We start from the raw sequence: 22,112 nt of genomic DNA, 5'->3' as shown, positions 1-22,112 counted from the left end.
ACTGTAGTCCAAGGCCTAGCACTTGGTACCAAGCTCTAGCCAGACATCAAGAGAATGAAAGAGATCATTCCCCGCCCCCAGTCCTGCCTCTGTCTTATTCTGAAAAACTGGGGCTGCCCTTTAGCTGCATCGTTGCTAAAGGCAGGAAAAGGAGACCAGATCAAAGCAGTCTCAAAGGGCTTGGTGGCAAGCGCGTCAACCCACTCCAGTTCTCCGACTGAGGCCTTTGGAGCCTCAGGTTCAAAGCTTCAGCGTGCTCCCTTCTGGGGTTCAATCTCTGGTTGCTGGCCAAGACATGGGGAGTTTCCAATCTCTTCGGCAACATGGTGACCAACAGCTGCAGGCTCATGAACTCAACTCAGTCAAGAGTTCAGCTGCCAGGGTCCGGGAGCCTCAGCCGTTTCTGAAGTTGGATGTGATCTGTAGTTGAGATTCCGTCTAACCTGACCCCTTCCCTTCTTCCCGGGGCTCCGGCAGTAGGAGTGACAACATTAACCGTCCACTTCCTCCCGAACGCTCACAGGAAGTGGGGCGTGTCACCAAAATGAGCCCGTAATGGCCTCTTCCTCACAGAGTGTGGCCAAAGCAGACAGGGGGGCTGGTGGGGAGGGCAATTCTAGGTCTCTTCTTTAGAAGGCTTGGGTCTGTTTTTCTGTCAGGTTTTATTTCAAGGACAAATGCTTCTCGTTTCCCTGTACCCTAAGAACCAGTAAACTACAACGAGCCTCAGAACTGCCAGGCAGGGAGTTGAGGTGCTAGCCAGCCTCCCCCTCAGCACACCGGACAGATCGGCATTTCATGATGCCTCAGCACTTTTCCATTTGCAACGATGCTAAATATTAAAACCATCTTTCCCATGTTGAGCCAAAAATCCCATCCTTCCTTTAAATGTCTATCTGTCCTCGGGGGCAACGTCGAATCAAGTCTCCATTCTCTCGGAGACGGCAGCTCTTCAATTAATTCAAGAGGACTACTGTGTTTCTCGGAAGTTTCTCTTCTCCAAACTGGACAACTCCGGCTCTTCCAGCCAGCCCCCGCAGGCTCTGCTCTCAACGCTGCTGAATTATACCGGTCACTCCTAACCTTGGGATGCGCCCCAGTGTGTGGATATCCTTTCTGCCACGCTGGATCAGGAGCGGCAATCTGGATGTGGTCTGAGGGTGCAGGGCACAGGACCGGGGCGACCACCTCCGCAGGTGGCGTAAACAGAGCTGGGGTTCCTGCGTGCGTGTTCAACAGGGATGTAGATGCTCAGTTCCAACTAAGATCCCCATGACTTCTTCACTCCAACTGCCATCGAGCCCGTCTCCTCTACTCTACACTCGAGCACTTTCCAACTTTTCGTCTGCCAGACTGGCAGGGATGAGAAATGAGCAGAGTTGGTGTGGCTCTCACACTGGTGATGGGAGTAAAAATGGTAACGACCTTTCTGCAACGCGGCTGAGCAACACGGAGCAGAATTTTAAGTATGTGTGCCCTTTACCCCAGTAATTCCACTTCCAGAAATTTGTCTTGAAGATTAAGAGTTGAACAAATGTGCAAGCATTTACGCACAAGGACTGAGGTACCTTTATAACTCAGGAATGGATAACGCTGCAAGAAACACCCACGACAACAGCATTTTCAACCGGCTGGTCTTACTATTTTAAACGGATACCTCCCCGATCTCCCTCTGGCCCTGCTACCGCGCCTTCTCTACCCCACAGCCAGGCCGAGCTTCTAAAACACAGCTCGCTATGTCATACCACGGCCCTGCTCGGAGGCCTCTCTGACAGTGCCCTTCCTAGAACTGAATGTGGCCTCGGCCTATTTCTCAGGCCTCATTTGTTGGCGCCCTATCCTGATCTCAAGGCCCTCGCAGACACACTGGTTCTCTCTGGGAGAGAGGACCCAGGGCTGGTACACTCACTGTTCCCTCTGGCTCGGCTGCTCTACCTCAGGACCCTAGGGCTGGTGCCGGCCATTCAAGCTCCACGGCAAGTGTCCCACCGCACTCACGCAGAGGCTCCCAAGCCCACCACCCTGCTTTACCTTCCTCACAGAACATACCAGAAACTGAAAAAACTGTGTATTTCACTTGTTTGTCTCCTCGGCCTCAATCAAAAATAAGTTTCTTTTTTTTTTTTAAAGATTTTATTTATTTATTTGAGAGGAAGAGCACATGAGAGGGGGGAGGGTCAGAGGGAGAAGCAGACTCCCTGCCGAGCAGGGAGCCCGATGCGGGACTCGATCCAGGGACTCCAGGATCATGACCTGAGCCAAAGGCAGTCGCTTAACCAACTGAGCCACCCAGGCGCCCTCAAAAATAAGTTTCATCACGGCCTTGTCTCTCTCGTTCTCTGCACCGGCCCTTGGTGGCACATACTAAATATCTGCCAAATGGCTGAATGGCCGGACAGATGAATGCATGAAGGACATGCAGAAAACCTGTCCACTTGCACTATCACTCCAACCACGTCCTCAGCCTCCAAGAAACCTCATAATTAATGCCCTTACTAGGGTTTAATGTGAGCAAACTCGATAGGAGATTGTAAACAGTGCTGTGGTAAAGGCACTTTAATGAAAAACACCAAAAGATGAAAACTGAGGACCCACACGAATTTCTCCCATTACTGGTACGAATCTGTGTTCGTGCATTCAAAAGTCCACTTACATTCACAGTAAGCTGCTTTTGGCACAAAATTCTAGAATTTTCCTTCAGAGGCATGTCACTTCAATCGTAGAAATCCTGCCACACCATGGTCTAAGGAAGGAATGTTATCAGAACTCTTTGAGGATTCAAGTAAAGTTTTCTCCCATTTGTAACACCGGGGCTGGGGGGAGGAGGTTTCTATAGTAATGAACAAAAACAAATATTGCAGATGTTTTTTAAAGTAGAAAAAAAAAATCTAAATCTGAGTACTTTTTAGTACTGATAGGGGCTTGCTTTGAATTTTGGCATGGATGCTGGTTTTCAACTCAAATATTCCTCTTGTAAATGTAATCCTTTATTTTCTAAAATGTAAAAAGACCCAGTTTAGCTACAGTGGGCTGTTCGTAAGAATACCGAATGCATCACAGCTAAACAAATACATCTTGTACAAGAGCTGAACGGCAATCTAGTAACTCAGCAGAGACAGACCAATTCCTAAAGCATACCCCTTTCTTCCTCCCTGAACTTCCTCACCTCCAGCTCTCCAAATACAGGACCTTTCTGCTCACCTTTCTTCGGTATGTAAGTCTACAGATTTGGAAATGAAGGTAAACTCTTACTACTCGAGCACTGGCTTGCTCAGAGAAGCAAGTGGGCATTCGGGTAGACGACAAAGCAAATTTGGGTGGGACGATGGTGTAATAGAGAGACCATGTGAGGGCAGTGAAGTCTTGGGGGCGATCTTGAGCACGAGACAGTGTAGATATATCCCAGCTCTACCATTCAGCACCCAGGGAGACACCACAAGTTATCCCGACTACCTCACCTTCAGTTTCCACATGTCTAAAATGGGGACCAATCGGCCAGTCTCAAGCCATGGTCCTCAGACCAGAAGCAATGGCACCAGCCAGGAGCTTGTCACAAAAGCTAGTTCTCAGGCCTGCAGACTCAGAGACTCGGGGCCAGGGCCCAGCACCCCGGGTTTCCACAAGCCCTCCAGGTGACACTCACGTCTGCTCAAGTGTGAGAACCAGTGGATCACAGTTCACTTCTTCAACTCTTCATCCTGGTCACAGGCTCGGTGAACCACCTGACAGGAATGTCACCATTTTGGGGATAGAGCATTACACCACTCCCAGGCTCACACTGCAATATACCTGCACACCCTGCACAAGTTTTCGGGCATAAATACATAACGAGAACAGTGACGAAATTTAACATCCTCAAAATTATTTTGGGGGTCAAATCCTTTGGACAACTCTCAACAAGTTTAAAGGATCACCCACTGGAAGGTGTCCTCGTGGCACGTCTCAAACACCGTTCACGTTCTTCCATAGCTACTTTACCCCATTTACCTGAGAAGGTCAAAGTTCAGGCAAGATCTAGACCCTCTGGTATTTGCTAACTTCTGCTTAATTTCTTCATAGGTTTTATTAACCCAGGAGCTGAATTATGTGATCCTCTGAGCGAACGGCATCATAAGGAAGGTCACTCAGCACACAGGACACAAAACATACACAAACAGAACTCAGCCCTGCTTGGGGGGGTGGGGTGTGCGCCAAACTGAAGCCGACAGGCTCCAACAGGTTTTTGCAGCCTGATGATAGATCTATCCCCATTCCTACCGGTGCTCGCTTTGCTTTTCCAACAAAGTCTTGTGATAGCCAAAAGAGGGGATGAATCAGATTAACAAGCATCACCGCTCCACAACCTACATTTTGGGCCAAAGAAAAGTCAGCCTCCAGAAAGATTCCTGCCGGTCTCTGTAACAGACGGCCAGGGCAGGGGTTTGAGGGTGGAGAGCTGTGAGTGATGCCTGGAAGTCCATCCGGGCCTGCGCCAGCACCTGAGGGCCGGGGAGGGCAGCGCAAGACAGAGGTGGACGAGGGGCCGGGGAGGGGCTGGTAAGGCTTCAAGCATCCGCCTCCCAGGGTGGTTGCACGTCTGAGCTCAGAGCCACCTTCTAGTAATTCGGGTGTTGTTCAGGCTCAGTCATGCCGATCCAGAAGGCAGGTCACACCAGCTGTGCCTGGGTGTGGAGGCAGGTCTGACGGCGGTGGATGGAAGCAGCCTCGAAAACTCCAGAAGTCAGCCTCCGGTGGGGGGTGTGCCTCAGAGAGGCGTTTCCCCGCTGTCCTCAGGCTGGCTGTGGGGACACCTACTGCGGGCTGCTCCCAGAGCTCTCGAGATGCTTCTGCTCAAGCGCTCACATCCTGCGTGCACGCGCACATGCACGCGCACCCCTGCAGCCGGCGACACTCCACGTCCTCGGACGTGGGCCGCGTGACCTGCGGACGCTACAACAGAGGGAGGTTTGCACCTGACTCCTCACGCGAGCTTTACTCCTCCCGCAGTTGCCTCCGCACGCTGACTTCAAAGACCACATCCCCTGTCAGCTCTCTCCACGAACTCCTCTTCCCGGGCAAGAAGCGGGGAGACGCATCCCAAGGGCACAGAACATCTCTCCCCCTGTGGACTGCAGCCTGGCATGCCGCATAGATGGGAACAGTGTGGAAAGTCAAGGAACCCTAACTGAAAGTAGGAGTTACTAGGAGTCCGGGTCCCTGTTGCTCATGACAGTTGCCTGTGAAGTTTCTACCTCTCCACTGCTCCTCAGCCCACAGCCGACTCAGGGGTACAGTCCTGGCTGACCCCCGATTTCTGCTCTGCTGTCTCTGGGCTCCCCTGCAGTGGTGGAGAAGGCACTTTCTTCTCCATCCTGCTCTCACGCAAAACCCTAGTACAAACACTTCCTCCCGGATGGACCGAGCTGGGTTACGATGCCTGAGGAGTAGGTTTCCCTCAAAGGCCACTATCTCTCCGCCATCCTTCAGGGAGGAGGAAAGGCAACCTTCTGGCTACTACAGTCCTTTGCCCCTACCTTCCGTACTGATACTGGAAGCCGCTGACCTCAGAACAGAATCGAGGTACGACATTCTCCAGTTATTGACGGTTTACTTGGAAAACAGAGGGCCCTTCACGGCTCATTCTAAAGCTCCTTCCCCTAGTGTTCAAATACACTGTAGGGGAGCTTGGCAGTTGGCCCATGTCAATAAAATCAACCTTTGCAAAATCTTTATTCTAGACCCTGTTCCTAAGCAGGTTCTTTGGATCAGTACACCTTAAAGCCCCTTGTACTTTTCCTTTCCTTTGCCTGCCCTTGTTTTGCTAAAATAATTTATTTGTTAGAACATTCTCTATATGTTACTTGGCTCCCTGGATTCCTGCGTATAATACCCACGAAGACACACAGTACATATTTCCATATAAAATCACTGATTCCTAAAAAACAAAAGATCTCAGAGGCTGAATATGCTGACCTCTCTCCCACCCAGAGAGAACTCTCATTCACGCAGAGCTGAAACTGGCCTGCCTGGGCTGTCCCTGTGTTAAACCAGGAAACAGTAAGTAGAAAGTTACCACTTTCCCACCTGATGGTCCCTTAGATCTTTTAGGACAGCCACCATGTTGTAATGGACTCCTCCCCTTGTCTGGGCTAACCACCCTCCATTTCTTCAACCCTCCTAGACGGCCCAAGGTCCCAATCCCAGGAGAGACTCCCGTATCTGCAGCCTTTGGTGATGGAGCCCACCTGAAGTGGACATTCCTGAAGCGCAGCCCGGAGCCTTTACCTCTGAGGGAAGCAATCGCCACCCACCTCCACCCCACCCTGCAGATGATGCCTTCCTGCAGCGAACGGCTAAAAATCTACAGTCAAGCCAATCCCCAGTCCTGACCGTCATGGCAGACTTGAAAGGTGGTCACCAGACCCTTTTCTCACTTCAGCCCCGAAGGGAGTTAGCTTTAGCTTTCTTTCTTAAAGACGGTAGCACCTAGTTATTCACATCCGTTTTCTTTTTGCAGAGGAGGAAGAGATGACTATCTCCACCATAAGGCAGTGCCAACTCACTGCTGGCTGATCCTCAGCCTCTTCCAAAAGAGGAACAGGAAATGCTTAGGCTGAGCTGTTCACGATGGCCCGCCACATGCCACAGAGGGAAATGGAAGGTGTGGGTGGTGGGTACAGAGACGGAGCACAGGGAAAAGGCAGGTCACCACCACTATGGGGACACCATATTGTATTCTTCAGGGGCCAGGGAGAAGCAGCCGAGAAGGAAAGGCGGACCAAGATCACGTTGGGTCCAATGTGAGAGGGAAAGAAAAGATGAACATAAATGAACCCAAGGAGAACAATCACCTGCAAAACCCAGCTAGGCAACAGAGCCCCTTCTCCGTGAAGGCATCAGTTCCTCATCACCTTGCATCTCCAATGGGATGAATGTGGTACATATGGGCCTCTGCTTGCCAGAGGTGACCCAAATCCCCAGACGACGTGCTGCAAGGGAGAGTGGAACACCGCTCTGCCCACAGGAACCCAGCTTCCAGTCTCAGCTGAACCTGTGACATCGCACACCTCCATTTTCCTGCCTGTAAAACTGCAACAGGCCTCTCTTGTGAGCTGGGTTATATAAGCACAAAGGGTAAGAATTAAGTGCTGACACTACACACCAATACCTATTATGCAACCGAATCTCTCGTGTAAGGAAATACAAAATCTGTCCTGACTGAAGACCAACAAGCTCTCTATCAAACCTAAGCCCCGAAGGTGGCCGAGGAGAAAGGTCCTTTGGCACACACTCATGCCCAGGGCAGGTGAGCGGGGATTCGGTGTGATAAATTCCTATGCTAAGATTTCTGTGCTGCTTGTTCACTTTTTAGTGGGGGGCGGGGTTCGGTGGGAGACAGAATTTGCTGCTAATCACCTTCCTTAACAAATCAGAAAAACGTTGACAGTGAGTGGGCACGTTTCGATGTTTGCTAGCACCAGCTTGTTCAGCCCAAACAGGTTGGACAGGTTGAATATTTAAACAAAGGCGGAAAAATGCAAGGTATAAAGCATGAGGTGCAGAGCTGCAGGTTGAAGTCTGTGATCTAACGCTGGCAGGCAGGCCCGCTCTCCTCCCCCAACTCCTTCCTCACTTTGCTACTTTAATATTATAGAACTAAGTGGGACGCACGCTCAGGATCTGTTCGCAGTTGTCGGGACATCAGCAGAGGGCAGGGTGGGAGAGGAGGAGGGCGTGCGGCGGGGTCTGGAGCAGAGGCGGGCCCTCCACTCCTCATCCTACCCCCAGCAAACACATACCTTACCTTCTGTGACCTCATTTCTAGCTCTCACAATTGCCAGGCCGTTCAAGTGTGGGCAAGCACGGATGCTCCAGAATTTGATGCCATTCACCACTTTTACCTGGTGCAACTGAGCTTTCAAAATATTTCAACGGGATAGGTCAAAAATCCCACGGTGCCTGCATTCAAAGGAAACTTCTTTTGCATCTGCTCAAATCTCTAAAACCAAATATCACCTCTGCCAAAATAGGAGCAAACCTAAATTATGAACATTAGCATCCAGCTGGCTGAACGATAATGAACTCCTTAATTATGAAGCAGATCATAAATTTGAGAAACGGGGACAGGATGAAAAAGGCTTTCACACATTCCCACACTTGCAGACTTTTGGTTTGCCCTCTTTGGTATAACTGAACTTGACGTGGTCCTCAGGAGAAAAACGCTGAATAAAAAGTGAGCACCAGCTGCGAGTACATTTTTCAAATATCCTTTCAAAAAAATAAGCTATGCTCATTGTTAAGGGGTATTAGAAAAGAAAAAACAAACACAAAGTAGAAGGGAAAATGTTTTAGAGAATGTCAGTCAAACATAAAACAGGCTTTGCAAGGGACTGTCAATTGAAATGGGTCTACTTTCAGCTTTGCTATTTTCTTATGTTTTTTACTTTATTTGAAGAATAAAATTCTGTGACAAATCACTCTGGCCTGCAGTGGTAGCCTTCTGCTATTTGCTGATTTCCAAAACGTCAAAGTAAGAATTCTGAAAAGAACCACAGACTCTTATCAAATAGTGCAAATCCACACACACACAAAAACAGAAAAACACCACAAAACAAGCAATCCCCCCCCCCCCAAAGAAGGGTTCAAATAATCATGGGGATTTGCACAACTCAGAAAAGAAAATTCAGGCCTATGGCACACAGCTGTTCTACAAAATACCCCTCTCAGACTGTCAGGTTCTTAGATGGCAGCTTGTGGTACCCTCGTGGTGGAAGGTCACAGTCTCTCTTCTTGGTTTGGTAAACACACATGCTTATGAGCATGCAGAAGGAACTGGGGGGGTTAAGTTTCCTAAGAGAGAAGAGAAAGGAAGGGAACCACAATTTGTCGAACATTTATGTGAGCCAGGGGCTTGGGTATTTATTACAGCACTTAATACTCATGATGACAAACTCGAGAGCAGAACGTCGCTCCATTAAAGATGAAGAAACGGAGGTGCTCTCAGCCATTCTGCGGAGCATCCTTTATCGACACCAGCCAGAGAGGAAGGAAGAGCTCTCAGAGGACACACAGAGAGGATGTCTTTATACAAACCACTACTGTATTTAAAATAAAGGCACACAGGTTTCACTTCCAGCTGATGAGATGTAAAGAAAGGGCTAAGAGCGTTTAAATATAATCACACAATAAACTCACCTGGTGAAAGCTTAATAATGCTACCGGGGGAAACTGGGAAGTCGGACAATTTGCTGTGATACATAGATTTGTCAATGTTGATGCTCAAGGGGAAAATCTTGGGCCTCTTAATGATGTGGACTCACGAAGAGAATGAGAAGCATATTAAGAGGCATGATCAGGGAATGGAGTATTACATTTACATGATTTTTTTTTTCTAGTGAAAAAGAAAAATGTTGCAACCCGGTTCACGAAAAGCTTTCTAGACTATACTCGAAGTAGGTCTGACTATTTCAGTACCCATAGTACTGAGACAGATGAAAACTGCCTCGATACCCAAGTACTACCATCATGAAACCACCAGATAGTCACCGAACACCACCAAATGTAAGTGGTCCTGTGTCCAGCACAGATCACACCTTCCCATTATGCTGACTGCGTACACACCATTAAACTCTCCGCAAACCCCTCAACTACTTTTGTAGAGAGCTGCTCGCATGGTCATAGAGCATTTATCATCTTCTAAGCGGAACTGAATGTGTTAAGATTTCTAAGCATCCCCTAAAGAGATTTTCTTCTGATTTGTCTTTCCCTCAAGGGAAAGATATTTAATTGTAGATAACTGAAACGTCATTACATAATCATTTCTTCCCCCTTCTTTCCTTCATTTTAGAGAAGGGGGGAGGGACAGAAAGAGACTCTTAGGCAGGCTCCATGCCCAGCGTGGAGCCCGACACGGGGCTTGATCACCACAACCCCAAGAGATCACAACTTGAGCCAAAATCAAGAGTTGGATGCTCAACTGACTGAGCCACCCAGGTGCCCCATTTCCTACTTTTTAATAGAAAAAAAATTCACATAGTCCTGAGTAGGGTGACCCCCAGATTTTTATCCTACAAATTATTTCTTCCCATGGGACCAGATACCTTTTTTCTTTCATAGGAATAGGTCAGGGAAGTGCATACCTGGTGATTAAGACTTGTTTTAAGACGTGACTAGCTGAACCTCTGAGTGCCCACCTCCACTCTGGAGAAACAGCAAGTCCCAAAACTAGTTCTAGGGTGTCCTCAGAAACTCATTATTACTGTGACCGAAGTTCACAGGGCCCTTCCTCTTGCTGGACTCTGAGGGTAAAGAAGTGACTGTCCCCTTCCAAGACACTGTCCTATCCCTGCTCCTTCTGTCCTTAAATGCTGGCCACCTGTTCAGATACCCAAGTTCACTTGTGCATGCCAAGGGCTGGCTCCGCCTAAGCATCTGAGAGTAGTGTGCTAAATTCAGAGTCTCTGTGGTCTCATTTGTCATGGAGCAGGTCACATTTCTGTGCAGTGAACGTTTTCTTCCAGCATCATGGGAACACATAAGCCTCTGTTCCTGAAGACTGTCCATTATCCAGTGGCATCCTCGGGGTCTATGTCTCCTGTACTTAGCAACAGCAAAAGTCATGCCCGCTGCAGTAGGAAAGCAAGCCGGTGCCAGAACAACTAGATGACGTTCCGGGGATTTCCCTGCCTCATGTTCGTCCTTCCACGACACGGCCGGCAGGGACCACACAACCCTGCTCTTTGGAGAATGAATGGCGAAGCCAGTTAGGAAAGCCTGCTCCCGCCAGGGTCTTCGCCGTGTCTGAAACGGAACACATACTCCACAGCTCTCTTTGCAGCTTAAAGGTCTACAGTTTGTAAAATCAGGAGCAAAGTGGAAATTAATTTCCTATTTTCCCAAGGCAATTATGGTCTGGCAAAAGAAAGACACCCACCTCAGAGTAAGATTTCTTCCAAAGGAGATCCGTTTCAATCTACTCTTTCAAATATCATCACTTCTTCATAGCTCTGAAGTCCAGCGCTTTCTGGAAAGTTTTGCAAATTGCAAAGCTCAATGCCCTTTTTCCTACATTGAGCTCTCCCAGCGGGCGTGCTCTGGCTCAGTTTCCCAAGTTTGTTTTGGAAGACAAGCACCGCTCAATCCAAATTTTCAACGTGGGAGCAACTGATAAAGAGTTCTGGGAAGTTAAAAGCTGGAGCCACGGTGATATTTCCGTGATACATGTTTTGCACTTGATGCAGCCTATTATTCTGCCCAGGCACTCGGCTGTGGTCAGAGTGGTTTGGGATGAAGGATTTCCAAACCTCAAAAACACGAGAGTCCGCACACAGGGAAGTGGCAGCTTGAACAACTGTACCAGATCTGGTAATAGATCGAGAAAGCCTTTTTGCTTGGGTGCTGAGGGTCCTCTCCTACGACTAAGATAAAAGAAACTCTACAAAAAAGATGGACTCGCCTTATAAACAGAGATAACTACTGCATCCTCATAAGATGACTAGCGGGCCCAAGGAAAGAGACGGAGTTGCTTCATAAAGTGGGTGACGACAGAGTACCTCCCTGTCAGTTAAGAACCACCTGAAACTGAAAAAGATCTAGTTCCTGGGGTCTGGTTTGCAAGATGTATGCAGCAATAGGAGTGTGGGGCAGAGCCCAGATCGGCCCCCTACAGCATGCTGCTCGACAGTAAATACCAGGAAGGCAAGGCTTATCTGGAAGAATGTGCACACCCAGAGATACGCATCACCTCTGCACGTGCAGATGCCCTTCAGAGCAGCAGGGCTGAGCAGGAGGCCCAAGAAAGGTGACCTATGTGTTCCTAAGTGACACTGTGTGCCGGACCAGCCTTGTGGAATCAAGCCTTGGGGAAATGGCGCTAGAAAGCCACACCACAGGGAATCATGTACTAGCAGGGGAGAGAGGGAAGATCAGAACCTGACGCGGGCACACAAAGGGAGGGCCTGGAACAGGTTATCAACAAGACAGAACGGGACACGGGGGTGGTGCGCGTGCCCAGGATGCACGGGGTCTCTGATCACCTCACCCGTGAGCTCCTGGCTCTCCCTGATCCCAGCCAGTGCCACAGACGTGGGGAAGCAGCAGCAGCCGAAGGAAAATGAGAAAGGAGGAGAAACAGAAGGAGAACTTCTGTCTTGAGCGGCAAACTCTCAGTCGACCAACTTCCTTCCATGCTCTAAAAACCCAGTGAGGAGGCAGCTCATTAGAACTTGGGTTTTCACGGTTCTTTTTAAAAAATTCCTGCACACACACGTCCCAGGGCTGCTCTGGCCCCTGATTAATGAAACACAGGTATGTGCTTAGGAGAGATCACAGCTCACCATTCGAGTCTCAGGTTCTGGAACAGATCCACTGGGACAAATAAATCTAACTCCAGGGGCGCCTGGGTGGCTCAGTCGGTTAAGCGTCTGCCTTCGGCTCAGGTCATGATCCCAGGGTCCTGGGATCGAGCCCCACGTCGGGCTCCTTGCTCAGCGGGGAGCCTGCTTCTCCTTCTCCCTCTGCCTGCCTCTCTGCCTACTTGTGCTTTCTCTCTCTGTCAAATAAATAAATAAAATCTTAAAAAAAAAAAATCTCACTCCACTCTCTCCAGCACATTTTTGTGTTTTCACATTTTTATAATTTTTTTTTCAAAAGTACAGTTTCACCAAGAAATGAAGGTGGTAATGATTATGAATGATTACCAAAAACTAAATGCTCTTTTAAGTCATTATTTGCAATTTTCTGCAGAAAAGGCAAAGTCAGTGTAGTGTGATAAACTCAAAAATCCTAATGGTTATTCAGATTACCAGATTTAGTATAGTAAAAAGAAAACAAAAGTAAAAGCAACCTCTTGATTTATTTTCTGGTATTACAGGAGTGTTTACTTGGTATACTGTCCCTCAGTGGCATATACGATAGTAATCCTGGTGACCGAAGAAACGTTCTCCTAAGTGCTTCGCATGTATTAATTCATGAATCCCCGCAATGCTGCCACAGCACTGGTCAGGTATCACTTCTTTCTACAGATGGAAGTAACCAAGACACAGAGAGGTCAAACAACTTCTTTAGGGTCACACAGCTATAGGAGTGGAACACGGCTCACAGATTATCACAAGGGTGCTTTCAGGGCTAACAATACAAACTCAGAAACACCCCCTACGTAGGACATTTCCATGGTATACTGTTATCCTTCGAGTGCTCTCACAAACATTACTGCATTGGAGTACAAGTCCTCAGGGAGGTTTTACTATGCCGTTTTGTGACAGGACAGACTAAGAGATCAGAATCAGGGCTAGAACTTGGGCCCTCAACAATCAGTCCTTTTTCTCCAAATCAAGGTGACTCACAATAAATAAAATCAATACAAAACCCAAAATTAGCACAAACATCCCTCAGGCGTGCTTATTTACAAATAATAATTTACAAACAACTCCAATATACACTGTTCACAAATAAGAAATGTACCTTAGGATAATATCAAGGGCTGTGGTATAAAAAATTGAAGATCATTTCTAAGTCTATCCATGTATACCTGAACAACACACCATCATAAATCTAATAAAAAGTTATCCCGTGATCACCAAATACAGTGTATTATGCTAGTAAGTTGGCTGCAATAGTTTAATGTGGAAAATACAGTTGACCTTTGAATACCATGGGTGTGAACTACGGAGGTCCACTTGTACATAAAACTTTTTCTGATACAGGAAAGTACTGTAAATATATTTTCCTTATGACTTCCTTAACGACAGTTTTTTCTATAGTTTACTTTATTTTAAAAATACAGCGTATAATACATACAACATGTAAAATATATGTTAATCAACATATACGTTTATGTGCTCAGTAAGGTTTCCAGCCAACAGTAGGCTATTAGTTAAATTTTAGGGGAGTCAAAAGCTTTCTGTGATTTTCGACCGCCCAGTGGTCGGTGCCCTTAACCCCTACATTGTTCAAGGGTCCACTGTAATGTTCTACAGCAACATGGAATTGTGTTTTTTTTGGGGGGGGGGTTGTGAAAGAGCGCTTTTTTCTAATATACAAAGTGACATGAGCGCTTTATCAATCATTTCGCAGACAGTAGTTAAAAGCATGGTCTCTAAGCCCGAGAGCCAACGTTCAAATCTCGGCCTTCTCTGTTACTTTGATCCCAAGCAAGTTTCCTCCTCTGCAAAATGGGATAATGATTCCACAAACCTTAGAGGCAGAGCACATAAAAATAAATGGAGGTCAATAAGGAAATAGGAAATGTGAACAACATATAAACTAGCTCAACCTAAAAGTGCCTCTAGAGAACATGCCAACCAACAGCAGCAGAACACACACGGGACATCCTCCAGGACAGACCATATGCTAGGCCATAAAATGAGTCTCCATAAATTTCAAAGGACTGAAATCATACAAGGTATGTTCTCCCAACTACGATGGAATGATATTGGAAATTAATAGCAGCAAGAAATTTGGGAATTCACAAATATGTGGAAACTGAACAATATAGTCCAAAATAACCAGCAGGTCAAAGAAGTCACACGGGAAATAAGAAAATACTTTGAGATGAATGAACAAGAAAACACAACATACAAAAATTTATGGGATGCAACTAAAGCAAATGCCTAAAAAGAGATTTATAGCTGTAAACGTCTGCGGTACAAAAGAAGTTCCCAAATCAATATCCTCATCTTCTGCCTTAAAACACTGGAAAAAGAACAGCAAGCTAACCCTTAAAGCAAGTAGAAGGAGGGAAATAATAATGTACAGAGTGGGAAATTAATGAAATAGCAGAAAAGCCAACAGAGGAAAACCTACAAAATCAAAAACTGTTTCTGTGAAAATATCAATAAAATTGACAAATGTTTAGCTAGACTGCCTGAGGAAAAAAATAAAGAAGACTCAAAGGATTAACATCAGGAATGAAAGAGAGGACATTACCACTCACCTTGAGACAGAAAGGACTAGAAGGGGAAACTATGAACAACCTGCAAGCCAGCCAATTAGATAATTTATATAAAATGGCCAAATTCCTAGAACAGACACAAATGACTGAAACGAACTCAAGAAGAAACAGAAATATGAAGAGACCTATCATAAGAGACTGAATTAGTACTTTGAAAACGTCTCAGAAAGAAAAGCCCAGGTGGTTTCGTTGGTGAATTCTACCAAATACATAAAGAATTAACACCAACAAACTCTTCCAAAACACAGAGGTGGACGGACCACTTCCCAACTGACTCTATGAGGCTAGCAGAATTACTCTGGCATGAAAACTGGACGAGGACTCAGAAGAAAACTATGGACCAGTATCTCTTATGAAGATAGGCAAACTCTTTAATGAAATACCAGCAAACCACGTCTATCAACATATGAAGATGATTGTACAATGTGAACAAGTGGGATTCATCCCAGGAATGAGGTTGGTTGAATGTCCAAAACAGAACGAAGGACAGGACAAAACAACCGGACCATCTCACTAAGTGCCAAAAAAGCATTTGACACAATCTGACCCCCTTTCTCGATGAAAACACTCAGCAGACTGGGACTAAAAAGAACTTCCTCAAATTGATAAAGGATATTTAGGAAAAACCCGTAACTAGCATCATACTTAATGAGGAAAGACGGAATGCTTTCTTCTAACATCAGAAATAAGACCAGAGTGTCTGTTCTCTTAGCTTCTATTTAACACTGTGCTGGAAGGGCTGGCCAGGGCTCGCAGGCAGAAAAAAAATTTTTAAAAAGGCATTCAGATTAGTTTCAAAGGAAGAAGCACAACTGTCTCTATTTGCAGACGACATGATCGTGTATGTAGAAAATCCTAAAGAATCCACGAAATAACTGTTTGAATAAACAGGTCCGCAAGGCTGCAGGAAACAAAGTCAGTACAAAATAGGAGTTGTAGTTCTATATACCAGCAACGAACAATCAAAAAATAGTTCTACTTCCAATGCTGCCCAAAAGAATAAGACATCAGGGAATAAATTAACAAAATAAATATAAAACTTGGGGCACCTGGGTGGCTCAGTTGGTTGAGCACCCACCTCGATTTCGGCTCAGGTCATGATCCCGGGGTCATGGGATGGAGCCCCATGTCGGGCTCCATGCTCAGCGTGGAGTCTGCTTGAGATTCTCTCTCCTCCTTCTGCCTCTCCCCCCGTTCCACTCTGTCTCTCAAGTAAATAAATCAATCTTTAAAAAGCCTTCTGCCACTTTCCTCTAAAAAAATAATAACTTATACTTTGAAAATGATTTAAAACACGCTTGAAAGAAATCCATTAAGATTTAACGGACATAAATGGACAATATCCCACGTTCAAAGATTTAATACTGGTAAGGTGGCAAGAGCCCCAAATTGATTTACGTACTTTATAATCCCTGTAATTTTACCAGCTGCCTTTCTTGCAGAAATTGACAAGCTGATCCTAAAATTCATATGGAAATGCAAACAACCCAGAGTAGCCAAAACAATCTAGAAAAAGACCTCCATTGGAGGATTCACACCTCCCAGTTCAAAACTTAGCCAAAAAGCTGTAGTAAGTCAATATAACACGAGGCCCGAGGATGAACATACAGATCAATGGAACATAACGAGTAGAGAAATTAATCCCTGCATTTACGGTCAACTGAATTTTGAGAAGAATGGCCTGACAATTCAATCGGGGGAAAGAAATGAAATGAAATGAAATGGGGGAAAGAAAGAAAAGTCTTTTCAACAAAGTGCCGAAGACTGAAGCTGGACCCCTTCCTTACGCGAGACCCAAATATTAACTCAAAACGGATCACAGACTTAAATGTAAGAACTACAATTATAAAACTCATGGGATTCCACTTCACACCTAATAGGATGGCTGTCATCAAAAAGACAGGCGGGAGCAGGTGTTGGCAAGGATGTGGAAACACTGGAACCCTCCTACACTGCTGGTGGGGCTGTAAGATGATGCAGCCGCTTTGGAGAACAGTCTGGCAGGTCCTCAGAATGTTAAACACGGAGTTACCACATGACCCAGCCATTCCACTCTGAAGTATCCGCCCAAGAGAAATGAAAACATGTGTCCACACAAAAAGATGGACCAGAACGTTCACAGGAACATTATGCATAATAGCCAAAGAGTGGAAAGGACTCACAAGTCCACCAACTGATGAAAGAGATCGTAAAATATGGTAGATCCATACAATGGACTATTATTTGACAGTAAAAAAGAATGGGGTGCTGACACACGCCACAACACAGATGCATCTTGAAAACATCATGGTAAGTAAAGAAACGGGTCACAGGAGAAGACCACGTGGGAGGACAGGCAAATCCAGAGACAGGAAGTGGATTAGTGTTTCCCTAGGGCTGGAAGGTGGGAAGTAATGAGAAAGGACTGCTTGATGGGTGTGGGGTTTCTTTCTGGGGTGATGAAAATGACCTAACACTGAAGGTCATGATAGCTGCAGAACTCTATGCATATACTAAAACCCACTGAACTGGACACTTCAAATGGGTGAAATCTATGGCGTATGAATTATGTCTCATAAAGGTGCAAAAAAAAAAAGCAAAGTGTTGAGCCCAGTGCCTGATGCACAGTACACCATGGCTTTAGCTATGGTTGTCTGTAAGATGCACTGTCCACCACCTCACTGTAGAAGGAGCAACTATGCCCTTTACGGATGTGCTGGACACGTGTCCTAGTCAATCACAGACGCTCTCCCAAAATGGAAATGATCCCAATCAGGAGCGACTGGGCCTAAAACCAAAGCTGTCTCATGGAGTATCATAAGCAGGGAGTGCTCAGGGCCAGAGCAGCCCCAAGGAGGGTACATCTCCCTAATGCGCCCCACTGCCCTCTCCGAGTTAGAGCTGACCCATGGGGAGTTCCACGGAGCACGAGTCTCAGGAAGAGAAAGCAGCAAAACCACCCAAGAAGGGAATAGGCCATGCCTCCAGGACCAGATTTTGAGAGGGCAAATATGTAAGGGATGAAGGACTTTTTGGAAGGGCGGGGAGGGGGCGCCGAGAGAAGGACCAGGCAAAACAAAACAAAACAAAATGGCAAACAGAAAGGAAAATGAAGGTACTACCGGGCTGATCATGCTGGTTAAAAAAGCAAAAAGCTAGAGTGTGAGATAGGATATTAAACCATGGTGATGGCATTTATTTACTTCCTTCTTCGTGCCCCAAAACACTCCTAGGAGGAGGTGAGGGGCAAAGAGGACTGAAATGTATACGCAAAGAAAAAAAAGTAAAATACTTTGTAAAAAAATCTCGAACATACTGATACCTTTCGTAAAGTCACCCTGTACCTTACTTCCAGGAGTTCAGACTGAGAAATCCACAGGCTTTAGATGATTGCGGCATTACTTAGAAACGCAAACATTAAAGATAGATAACATTTACCGAGTGCTTACCGTGGGCCTCAACTGTGTGCAAAACTCATTATCCTCTAACCCTCATCCCTCTCCAATGAAGTGGATACTACTTAAAAATCTCGTTCCAGTGAGGAAGAAAATGAGGCACAAAGGTTAAGTAACTTGCTCAAGAACGGAAAACTTACAAGTGGCAGAGTTGAGATTTGACATGAGGTTCCTAATTCCAAGAGCCTGAGATTTGCCACTATTCCAGTGTGTCCCAGCTACACCTCAGCGGTTCACAGAACGGTTTTAGGTGGAATAAACTGGCCCACCCCATTTTACTACTGCTAGATAGTAAAGTAACTATATAAAGTTTTCTTTTGAAACAAGTATGTAAAAAAAAAAAAAAAATAGGTTAGTCAATTTTTAAAAAGAAAGCAGCATAACACCTGGAAGGGAATACAGAAAAATAAAAACAGGGGTGCCTGGGTGGCTCATATGGTTAAGCATCTGCCTTCGGCTCAGGTCATGATCCCAGGGTCCTGGGATCGAGCCCTATATCGGGCTCCTGGCTCAGCGGGGAGCCTGCTTCTCCCTCTCCCCCTGCTCATGCTTTCTCTCTCTATCTCTGTGTCTCAAATGAATAAATAAAATCTTAAAAAAAAAAAGAAAAAGAAAAACAGTCTGATTTTCCAAGGTGAAAATTTTTGAGTCCCTTTAAAAATCCTCCCTAGAGTCCCATAATTCTTAAAATGTTTATGGAAAAAATAAAATGAGCATTAAAAAAAGTCTTTTTGTTCTAACCCCTCAAAACCTGTGTAATTTTTCTATAAAGTATATTTTCTATTTGTTTGTCCCACAAAATTTTAATATGCCCACCACTGAGCTCTCTCCCACTTTGGAGTGAGCTTCTTTTTCCCTCAGGAAGTAAATTCCTGGCATTTATCAGATCTTTTTCTTCATTTTATCCTATCTTATCCTGAAGTTCCAAGACCAGGCCACCTAACTATTTATTCAAAGGCCCCAGAAACTTTTTGCAAGGAGAAGGGCTGCAGGGAATCTGGTAGGCATATGCAAACAGTTTTTCAGAGGCAAGGGTTACTATGCTCCTCCTTGAGGCTTCCTCTGTATCTGATAAGCTGCCCACCTCTGGCACCCAAACAAAGAAATTCCACCTGGCAGAGAGGGAAGGACTCTGTGTTTCGTCCTGAAGATCCCCAAAGGCCAAAGACCTCGCCCAGGTACTTCTGTTTCCCACGGCTAAACACGTCCAATACACCAGAGAGAGCATGCAGGAGCCACAAAACCATCTCCGACTTCTCCAAACAGCGCACAGATGCCAAGAGCTCTCAGGCCTTTAGGCAAGTCCCCTGATGGCCTCGAGGCCACTCTGCTTTCTGTCAACCTCCAGACGGCAGCCCTCACCCACCTGTGCATGTTCCCATTGGTGGTGAATGACTGGCCGCACACGGTGCATTTGTACGGCCTCTCGCCAGAGTGCACCAGCATGTGGCGGTCCAGGGAGCTGGCCGAACTCAGCGACTTCCCACAGATGCTGCACGAATGGTCTGCCCCTCCAGTGTCCGTGTTATGCTGGGGAAAGCGATCATCACAGGGGTCACTTAGGAGGATGGGTCAAAACTTGGTTATTATAAAATGCAAAGTCAGAGCTTTATACAAACAAACAAACAAACAAAACCCCAAACAAAACCAAAACAAGAAAACACTCAGTACAGCTTCTCTGATATTTTTTTCTGTCATTTTAAGTATCTTCCCAAATGTCAAAAATCTGTCGGGAACACAGGCAAACAACTATTTTGTATGATCTTCTTTCTCTTTCGTGTTCCAGTTTTGAAAAACACGTGTGCAAGGCTCAGAGAAAGGTGGAGCCTTTGCAGGTCTTTCTTGGAGACACACAGAGATTAACTGAGCACATATATTCACAGGAGCAGAAGGACCCTTGACTACGAAGCTACCGTGAAATACGGTCTTCACATTAAGGCCACGTCCATTCTTCTAGTTCGCTGACTCAGTCCTGCTGTCAGAGAAAGAGAACTGAAACCTGCACAGTTTGGAGTTCTGGCCTCTGGAAGATGTTAAAAGAAGGAACATTTCTATCCAAACCCAAGTTACTAAATGATGGTATTACTCAGTACCATGTTATGATTTTAATATCGTCAATCCTCCTCACTCATATGTGGAATTCAAGAAACAAAACAAATGAACAAAGGGAACAAAAAGAGAGAGACAAACCAAGAAATAGACTCTTAACTCTAGAGAACAAACTGATGGTTATCAGGGGGAGGTAGGTGGGGGATGGGGGTAATAGAGGATGGGGATTAAGGAAATGATGAAAAGAAAAAATTTAAAAAAAATTACCCATTCCCACTCCTAATATATATATACATATATATGTGTATATATATATATCCAATATATATACGTGTATATATATATATTCAATATATATGTGTGTATATATATTCAATATATATATATGTGTGTGTGTGTATATATATATATATATATATATTCAGTCCTTCATTGTTCTAGATTCAACTATACTTTGTCACGACACAGCAGGCAAGAGAGGAGGATAAATGTCCTAATATAGAAGCCCAAAGAAATCCCAAATTCCCTGCTGCATAATACAAGTTTATAGCCATATAAGGGATAGGGGGCTCCATCTACAATCTCACTGTACTGTGAAGAAACTTGGTTCAAACTGACAAGTCACATATGACAAAAGGTCTTCTGTTGTATGTGGTCAGTTAGCGAGATGTTGGCCGACGTCTGAAAAGGTATTCTACGTTGACCTGGGATTCTGGTCAGAGTAACGTGGACACACAAGACTTATTTCATACCCGCCCCTCAAGATGGTTCAAATAGTAAATCTAAATGGAGTACAGACACAATTCATCCGCTGAGATCAAACTGCCCTCTCTTAATGAAGAATGATTTCAAACGGAAATAGAAAATCGGCAGCAAACCTGACGGATGTGCATGGTTAGCTGGTGCTGTGTAGTGCAAATCTTTTCACACAGGGGACAGTTATAGGAAGACTTCTCCTCTTTCGTTTCCTGAAAAGACATAATACAAGGGAAAATCAAGTTCAACGCACAGTTAAGCCAGTGTCTCTTGTTTCTGATGTAAGCACCTGCATCTCAAGAGCCAGAGCAATAAATCAGCTGAGAACATGGGCTCCAGAGCCTGTCTGGGTTACGAGCCTAGGTAAGTCACAGTCCTGTCTGCCCTGTTTCCTCAGGTGTCAAATGGGAAAAATAACAGCATCTACCACATTGCACTGCGATGAGGATTCAATCAATTAACACACACAAAGCACTGGAATAGTGCCTGGTACAGGGTAAGTACTCAATAAATATTAGTGTTTTTATCAAACACCATTGCATTAATCATCAGTGATGACCTCCCCCCCCCCCCCCAAAAAATTAAGGCTCAAGTCACAGCAGAGCTAGAAATGGAATACATTTCTCCCCAAGCCCTATCTAGGCAGCTCCAGTCACGATTTTCTACCTGGGCTTGAGTGCCCCAAGGACAGTTCTCCTAACAAAACCCCATCCACCCAACAAGGCAAGGCTTCAGTGCCCAGCTGTGCGGCCAAGAGGCACCAACGGGACCCTCTGACTTGCTGCCTGCACCTGCCTGACACCACTCGTAAGTAGTAAGAATGAGAATGCTGCCCTTTCCCAAACCGTGACAGGGAATGACAACCCAAAATAAAGACTTCCACAGAGGGTGACAAAAGAACCAGCTCATGACTTGGTGAGGTGGCTCATTTTATGTTCCCTCAA

At 45.7% G+C, this 22,112-nt stretch overlaps 1 protein-coding gene across 1 annotated transcript in view; it reads right to left on the bottom strand.

Moving 5' to 3' along the window:
- The window catches only part of RREB1 (ras responsive element binding protein 1), a 127,647-nt gene that overhangs the window by 37,238 nt on the left and 68,297 nt on the right, over positions 1-22,112 (bottom strand). The window contains exons 5-6 of the mRNA XM_032424673.1: positions 21,291-21,380; positions 19,730-19,893 (exon numbers count right to left, since the gene is read on the bottom strand). Coding sequence (XP_032280564.1) covers positions 19,730-19,893; positions 21,291-21,380 — 254 coding nt within the window. The remainder of the gene's footprint in view (positions 1-19,729; positions 19,894-21,290; positions 21,381-22,112) is intronic.

This window comes from Phoca vitulina, unplaced genomic scaffold (genome assembly GCF_004348235.1).
Source record: "Phoca vitulina isolate PV1807 unplaced genomic scaffold, GSC_HSeal_1.0 scaffold31, whole genome shotgun sequence".
In the NCBI taxonomy this organism is placed as follows: Eukaryota; Metazoa; Chordata; class Mammalia; order Carnivora; family Phocidae; genus Phoca; species Phoca vitulina.
The sequence above is the reverse complement of the archived record's forward strand: the minus strand, read 5'-3'. Positions and strand labels throughout refer to the sequence as shown.